The sequence below is a fragment of the Gossypium hirsutum genome, chromosome D08, assembly GCF_007990345.1.
Source record: "Gossypium hirsutum isolate 1008001.06 chromosome D08, Gossypium_hirsutum_v2.1, whole genome shotgun sequence".
Classification (NCBI taxonomy): Eukaryota; Viridiplantae; Streptophyta; class Magnoliopsida; order Malvales; family Malvaceae; genus Gossypium; species Gossypium hirsutum.
The window spans coordinates 10249593-10258879 of NC_053444.1; the positions used below are offsets into that span (position 1 = coordinate 10249593).

General features: G+C 32.0%; 1 protein-coding gene across 1 annotated transcript; it reads left to right on the forward strand.

Moving 5' to 3' along the window:
* The first annotated feature begins 7899 nt into the window (after positions 1-7899).
* LOC107908130 (uncharacterized) lies at positions 7900-8598 on the forward strand. The gene has a single exon (XM_016835388.1). The coding sequence runs from the start codon at positions 7900-7902 to the stop codon at positions 8596-8598; it is 699 nt and encodes a 232-aa protein (XP_016690877.1).
* Positions 8599-9287: the final 689 nt, after the last annotated feature.

Below are 9287 nucleotides of genomic sequence, written 5' to 3' on the forward strand. Positions count from 1 at the left end.
GAAAATACTCATATAACCATTTAATTCCCTAAACATACCACAACATATCGAGTTAACATATTTAGAGATATATGAAGTATATAATCATACTAAGGCATTAAAATTCATTATCAAACTATACTAGTAAAAAATTCAACTCTTTTTCATACTTACGATACATACTCACCTGAAATGTGTGACTTGACTAACAAATGATCGAAGGGTGCCATGGTGTCTTTCAACCATGGTCTTATTTATTTTTGACTGATACTATAGTGTCTTTCAACCATGGTTTTATTCATTTTCCTCCATGTTGCCATAGTTTCTTTCAACTATGGTCTTATTCGTTTGATTCGTGATGCGATAACATCTTTCAGCTATGGTCTTACTCCGTAGAATCGTGATGCCATAACGTCTTTCAGTTATGGTCTTGATGGAGTCGTGATGCCATAACGTCTTTCGGCTATTCTCTTACTCGTTTCTAGCATGGTGCTATAGTGTCTTTCAACTATGATCTTATTTATTTCCGGTATAGTGCCATAATGTCTTTCAACTATGGTCTCAATCATTTTCTTGAAGCCAACAAACTCAATTCATATATAAAAAATTAGATATTAAACAACTGAAACAACTAGTAATTGATTTAATCAAGTTACGAATTTACCCAGACAAAAACGGTTGCGAAAACAAGACCGATGACTAATCCATTAATTTAGCTTTTCCACGATTCGTATCCGGTTGCTTCGTTTCTTGATCTAAAGAATAGTTTTCATTCAATTAATCCAGTTGAACATATCAAATAAATAAAATTAAGCTTATAATCTATTTTTATAAAATTTATAAAATTACCCCTAAACTTTACACTTTTATAATTTAATCCTTAAACCCAAACTTTACAAATTAATCACAGTTAATCAAAACCCATGCTAGCCAAATTTTATATAATCCCTACTTAGCCCACATTTGTCACAATTTCACAAGAATTCTAAGAAGTTTTACTATTTTAACAATTTAATCCTTTAACAATAAAATTACTAAAAATCACTTTACAAAATAGTCCAATTTAACAATTAAGTTTAATAACCTACCATTTTACATAAAAAAACATCTAAGATTCATCAATGGCAAGTTTTAAAATCTTTAACAGTTTTGAAAATGGAGGTATCGGTTAGCTGGACCTAGTTGCAACGATCTCAAAAACATAAAAATTATAAGAAACTGATCAAAAATGGCTTACCAATTGAAGCTTGAAGCTAAACGTGAGTTAGGTGTCCTTCTCCCCTTTTTGATTTGATTATAAGGTGAATAAGATGAATGACTTAGCTTTTTTCATTTCATTTCTTATTTTATTAACTATTAAAACATATAATCTAATGTTTTATATTATAATAAACATTACTTTTTAACTAAATAATCCCCACTAACCATCCAACACTTTTAAAAATGGTATATTTACCATTTAAAACCTTTAAAAATCTTTAATTATGCTTTTTAGTTAATAGAAATCAATAGAAATTAAGTTTTGCAACTTTTACGATTTAATCATTTTTCCTTAATTAATTATCCAAACGTCAAAATTTCTGAACCAAACTTCAATACCCCAGTATAACCCCTCTATAACTATTTAATAAAATATTTTTATGCTCGGTTTATAAAAGCGAGGCCCTAATACCTCATTTTCTAAAACCACTTGACTTTACAGACAAACCACTTGAATTTGACTATTCACTCAAATAACAAAAATTATCAAATGAAAATTTAATATAATACTATAGTTGACTCTTAAATATTAAATAATAATATTTACAGACTCACTCTTCGAATTTTGTGGCCCGGAAACCACTATTTTTAACACCACTGAAAAATGGGTTGTTACAGTTATTTATTCTTGTTTATATAAGTTTGAATATGTAAATTATACATTAGGCCTTGATGAATTAAATATTATGCTTTGATGGTGTTTGATTATGTTTTCATGTGTTAATTTGATGGATTTGCATTGTTGAAATGTTTAGGTATGTTTTAGGTACAATTTGATATGTTTGAATGATTGAAAATGTGCACTTTAGGCCATTTTACTTTAAAGCCTCAAAATTGAAAGAACATGTCTCGAGACCATTAGATCAAAATTTACCATATTGTCTATTTGATTGCTTAATGTCTCGAGACTTGTCAAGCTAGTCTCAAGAAAACCTCATCTAGGTCTTGAGAGAAAGGCCATTTTGTGTCGAGACAAGGCATATTGAAGCTAATTAATTTTTGTCAAGTTCTAGGTTTCGAGATAAGAACCCCTTGTCTTGAGACATATAAATATAAAAGCTAAAGTAGGAAAATGAGAGAGGTCTATCTCGAGGCTTGAACTCTAATGTCTCGAGACATGAATTCATTAAAGAAGAATTACTAAAATAAAATGAGGTCTATCATGAGACATGGAGACCCCCTATCTCGAGACATCATGTTAAAAATTTAATAAAAGAGTTTGGATTCGATTCTTAAGGTCATATTATACCTTGCTTAAACTTTAATTGATTAGAGTATGTCTGAAATGTATTTATGAGATTTTGATTATGTGAAACATTACTTATGTTTGATTTGAGTTGATTCGACTATGTAATATGATATCACGCATTTAGATTCGACGATTGAGTTGGGTGTTGGATCTAGTGCCCTAACTATAGTATTTTTGTATAAGTACACTTGAAATTTTTCGAACAGATTAGTTAAGAAAATTATTCATGAATTACATTAATACTTTGTATATTGTTCTCACATGGTTTGTGCATACAAAGCAAAATGAAAACAAATCTTACTCACTGGTTGTCTAATGTTTAACTAATACTAAACGGTATTATGTGGTCAAATCATAATATAGAAAGATAACTTACATTAGTAGACAAACCAAAACATGTCCTTAATCTAATCGAAAATGAGCAAAACGATTGAAAGATTACTACGTCGTCTTTCAAGTCCAATTATGGAGATGCCTTGTCTTGGGCATCGTAGCAGAAAACTCTCTGAAGATAGAGACATAAATGTGACTACCTAGACTGATAGTTCATCATGTTTAACCCAATCAAAATAAATCCTGAAACTGTTTATGAATTTATTCACTTGTGACGTTCACGGTGTGCATACCTAAATCCTACTTGGATGGTAGACTATGTATGTGTGACTCATACAATTTGATGTAAGTAAAAGCTTGAGTTCAAATAGATAAGGAATCGAAAGCTGGTGAATTGGATGTATGACTTCTGTAGTGTGTAGTGTCATTCACAGCAGTGGAATTTATAGCAAAAAAAATGTGTAAATGATATCCTCTCCTTGGCATTACAAGGTTGATGAAAAGTAAACATGGCTACGGGTCATCCGTCTTTGTGATGGATGACTGGATCACTATTTGATAGTAATTGATTTTTTATGAAATAAGATGTAATGGTTACCATGAGATAAAATAGGATCATATTGGGAGAACGAGTATTATCCCAAAGAGATTAAAGATATCCTATGAGGGTAACACACTTATGACAAGATCATTGGACGAGCACTTAGTAGTTGCTTTCATAAAAGTATGTCGTTGGGGAGAGCTTAGTCACGATACTATAGTGGAATGACTTCATGACTCAATGAGTTTATAATTAATAGGCGAAAATCCAAAACTCAATTATAATTCATTTGAGCCTCAGCTACATATGTTCAATCAGTCTCTCTGCTAGCTTGTTCAAACAAAAAATGAATTGTATGTTTGAATAGAAATGAATGAAAGGAATAGGAAAAGAGAAATGAAAAACATTTAGGAATGGTTATGATTTTCTTTGAAATGGAGAAATGCAATCATTTGGAAATGAATGTAGGTTTCCAAAAATGGAAATGGAAATGGAAATGAAAATGAAAATGAAGGAAATGATCTATTTGCAATTCTATATGTATTACTTAAAAAATGATTAGAAGAATGAGTTTATGTTTTTGGATTGTTTTGAAGCCCGAAAATGAAAATAAACCATTTGGCCATAGTGAACATGTTGAGTTGTGAAATAGTAAACATATTTTATCGAAATTTTACCAGGGGTACAATCGTTAAAATTTTGTTGGGGGTAAAATAATGATGATAAATTTATTTTATGTCTAAACATTAAAGTTTTTTTTGGGAAATAGAAAAAATGAATCGGGTTGGTTCACATTACAGGGTATTGGTCAAAAAAGATTAGGAAGTACTTGTAATTGGACCCGATATGAGAGAGACCTAAAAGCCCCTCATGGACATGAATGGGGCGACAACCCTAGTAGGAATACTAGGGTGTGTCATCCTATTCTAAGTAGGATATTGTTTTTCTATTTGAAATCATTCACTACAACTCAACAAGGGTTCTACCTTCTCCTCTTATAAATAAATGGCATCGGCAAAGCTATTGTAACAGCTCGCTTCAATAAAATCAGAATAGTGGTTTCGGGACCACAAATCTGTAGTCAAAAAATTTATTTTATTATTATTCTATTGCCTACAACATGATAGTAGTACTGCATAAAAATTTCGTTAAGAACTGTTACCATTTATATGCTCAATTTGATAAAATGAACTAAATCGCGTAAAGTGCAAAAGTTGAGACCTAATAGCTAAAGGTATTTAATAGATACAATATTAAATGGTTAGATGGTTTATATTGTAATTATACCATGGTTATAATGAGTGGACAGTTATGGACATTATATACGTTGTTTTTAAAGGTTAATAAAAAGGTTAATTGTGTAATTTAGTAAATAATGTTAATTAAACTAAAAAAAAGAAAAAATGTTCATCTTTTACGTTATAATGAGGGTTTACGTGTTAATTTTTGAGGTTAGTTTTTAATGGTTTTTATATTTTCGGGATCGTTGTAGCTTAATCTAGTTAGCCCAGAGACTAATTTGTGAAACTGTTACACTATAAGGTTTTTGTCATTTTTCATTGTACATGAGTTTTGATGTTTGATGATAGAAAATGGATAGTTTTTAGATAAACAACTTTTGTAAAGAGATATTTAGTGAAATTTTCAATTAGGGATTAAGTTAAAAAATATGGGTTTAGATGCTAGTGGTTGAATGGCATGATTAGTACCATTTGGTATATTTTGGCAAGTAAGTTCCATGTTATGTATTAAGTCAAACATGCCGATAACTTAGTTTATTAATTGGCCAAAAATGAATATATAGTGATACATGTTTATTTATTGTCATTTGAGGTGCCTAAGGGCATATTGGTTGTATGTGATCATACCATTTTTATAAAGCTAGAATATGTATGGTTTTAGTGGCTTATTATGGCTTGTGTATATGTGCATTTGTGGTTGTATGTATATGCCAATTTGGGTGAGAAAAATGGCTTGTTAAATGACCTATTTTCATCCACACGGCAGAGACATGGGTGTGTGCCTCAGCCTTGTGTGACACACGGCCAGGTGACACGACCGTTTGTCCCTTGTAACTTTCCAAAGGTTGTAAGTTAGGCTGTTACACGGCCTAGCACACGGGCGTGTGGCTTGGCCATGTGTCCTAAGTCAGTAAGTTACAAAGGCACAGACACGGACTGGGACACGACCTTGTGTCCTTATTTTGAATGTCCACACGGCTTGAGGCACGGGCGTGTCTTTTGGTCATGTCTCTTGGTCGGCTGACCCCTGCAGTGTTGAAAATTTTGCTTATTTCCTAAAAAATTCTATGAGTTTTCGGTTTAGTCTTGACTTGTTTCTAGCGTCTATTTAGGGCCTCGATAGCTCGTATAAGGGACAATATGTATGTTTTGACTTGATTTCATTATGTTTATTGAAATGATATGAAATGTTGAAATATTTGTCAGCTTGAATTGTAAACTCTATTAATGCTCCGTAACCTTGTTCCAGCGACGGATACGGGTTGGGGTGTTATAGCTATTAACAAAACTTTGAGAGATTTTAATTCTATTGAAAAATAGACAGAATTTATTATCAACTTCTAGATATATTTTTCTAGAATAATAATTCTATCAATTTATATTAAAGAAGACAAAATTTTTGTTTTCACCCCAAATAAAAGAGAGAAAACTTTTTCTAGTTTCGTATTTCAATTCAATTGATTTGAGCCCACACTCAAAGTAATTCATAGTACGAGAATAGAAAAGAAGAACATTTGGTTGAAAGCTATAAAACATCAAGGGCCTGTTTATCCGAAAATATAGGTACGATTTCGAAATCAAGTTTTTTGCTATAAATATCACAAACCGGATCGATTTCAAAATTTTAATTTTCCACTGTGTAAGAAAACCATTTTCAAATCAGATTTTTTTAAACAATTGGTATCAGAGCCAGGTTGTGCTATGTTTATAGTGTAAATCGAGACGGAGTCTCTCTCTTAACCTTGTTTGATTGATATTTGATAAGATGTGTCATTCTTGTAACTATTCGCATGTTTAGGAGAATGTATGTGATATTATATATTTATTATATAATTGTTATTTGTTGCCAAGGTTGAGGTTCTTAGGAAATAGACCGTAGACTATCATCTCCATATAGGATAATTTTTTATTTATAAAATTCTTGTGAGCCAAAAACAGACATAAGTCATAAATATAATATTTCCAAAAAGGAATCTATGATGATGAGAAGATGGAGCGATGACGGTCGAAGACACAATGAGTGGCTTATGGCGAAAAACGCTGTAACTTTTTTTATTATTTTTGATTTATTTTTTTGAAATAGAAGCATGGAAACCTTGACCGACAATTTTATTTTATTACCTATCTCTTTGTATACTTATTTAATAATTGTTTATGATATAATTGTGATATATATGTATGAAATGATCCACAGTTGATCTATTAAAGATAAGAAGGGTGGTAATGAGAAAATACATGTGTTGTATTATTCCATTAACTTCTTTAGGTTATTCAACTACTGTGAGAAGTGTGGTAATAAGAAGATGTATGTTTAGGATTGAATCTGGCAATGAAAGGCTTTGCTTTTAAGTGGTCAAATATGACTCACCTCCCTTTCTGAGGAACCTACCTAGTGCACGGTTCACATTCACTTTTTCAGTTTTTCCCTTAAAAGAGAAAATATGGAGAATGAACACTTTTTGATTAACTTTTGTGAATAATTGAATGTGAATATTCTAAAGTTTCCATAGCATGTCATACATATATGAGATAAGTATGTCATAAAATTTAAGAAAGAATGCCACATGTATTTGTCAAGCATATATTGATCATACACAAATGAAACTGGAAATTATAAAAACCTTGTATGTTTTTTAAAATATTGAGTGAGAGAAGACCCAAAATAAGACCTACGACCTCTATAAATGGTCTCTTATGATGGCATGGCAAGTGCACTACCCCACGGTAGGATTGCTATGTGGATTTCACTAAGGAGATTTCTTGAAAGTAAGAAGAATTCTCTTATGTTCAAATGATAATTCGACTGGCTCTTGTGGTAGGCATTATCATGTGATAGGTCAAGAAATTCTATCTCCAAAATAGGGCAACTAGTTAAAGCATGCTACTCGATGAGATTGTCCCACGATGACTCATTTGTGGTGCATGGTGTGATAGGTGTTGAGTTGATGGTTATACACTCAAGATCTTCTTGTTAAGTAACTCCCCGCAGAGCTCTACTTAAGTTAAAATGATGATCAAACGTTACATGATTATTAGTACACGTGAATGCCTAAAGAATTAGGTTCATGTACTAATTGGATGGAAATTTATGTTCTTACTAGCTAATCATGATCACCCCATGCTGGTTTGATTTAATGGGTGTGGGAATTATCATTGCAATGACTTACAAATGTTTTCAAGGTTTAATGTAAGCTGCATGCATCATCTTAGTGCATATCGTAATGTTGAAAAACATTTCAAAAATTTGCTTAATACAAAGATATTAATATATGTATATTTTTATTTTCAGTTCGAAAATGACACCAACTCCCTTATTGAACATACTCACTGAAAACAAATTGAACGAAAACAACTATAAGGAATTGAAAAAGAACCTAATAATTGTCCTGAGCTGTGAGAAACTTAAAATAGTTCTTGTTACTAAGTGCCCTCCAGCCACTCAAACTGAGGCTAGAAAACACTGGGAAGAGTCTGATGAGATAGTTCGTTGCTATATGCTGTCCAGTGTGACCAACTCTCTGTATAAACAATTGAAGAGCTATAAGACTGCTAAAATGATTGTAGATAACCAAGAAAACATGTTTAGAGGCCGAGCTACCTCGGCTCCACAGTGTACTATAACTAGCTTAATGAATTTCAAACAAAAGCCCGACACTCCCATCAAAGACCATATGATCACTCTTATGGGCTACTTTACCGAGGCTGTAGACAATGAGGCCAATTTGGACCAAAACATTCAAATAGAGATGGTGTTCAAAAGCTTGTCCAGGGATTTTGTTGGTTTTTGGATCGCATATAACCTTAGCAACAAAAACTTGACGCTTAAAAAATTTATAAAGGAGTTACAATCCTATAAGTTGGTGTTGAACGGTGATCAGTTGGTCCAAAAAGTAAAAACGAATATAGTTGTAGCTTCTTCCTCAAAAGGGAAGGGAAAATGTGCTAAGAAAGGTAAACCTAAGGTCTCTAGGTCACCACAAGTGGAAAGGAAGTGAACCAGAAAGCCAAAAGACTTATCTAAGTCTAAATGCTTCTTGTACAATAAGAAAAAGGACTTAAAGGAAAAATATAAAGAGTGAAAAGAATACCTAGCTACCAAAAGCAAAGGTATGAAACTCTTGATGATAGAAGCTTGTTTAGTGGACGACTTAATAGACCACTATGTCATTTATTCGGGAGCCACTAATCATATTTGGGTTTCTCTGTAAGGGTTCAAGGAGACAAAAGATCTTAGAGATAAGAGCTTATTATTATAGATCAGGACTGAGACAAGTGTGGCAGCTGAAGCAGTGGGAGATGTTCATTTTTATTTTGATAATTTTAGGTAGATTATTTTAAAAGATGTTTTCTATGTACTAGGTTTCAAAAGAAACTTAATTTTCATTATATGTTTACATAAAGACGACTTGACTGTGACTTTTAGTAATAGAATTGCAATATTTAGAAATCACAATCTTATTTGTAATGGATGGATTTCAAATAATCTCTATTTTATAACTCCAAATATGTACACACTTTTTGAAACTAAAATATGACTTAAAACTTCTCACTCTAATGAGGTGGACCTTTAGCATTTGAGATTTGGTCATATTAATCAAGAAAAAATTAGTAGAGTTGTGAAAGATGGCATCTTAAGTTCACTTAAAGAAGTTGATCTTCCACTATGTGAATCTTTCTTGGAAGG

What these genes read in the sequence shown, in the direction of transcription:
- LOC107908130 (XM_016835388.1), top strand. Translation starts at nt 7,900, where the DNA reads ATGACACCAACTCCCTTATTGAACATACTCACTGAAAACAAATTGAAC.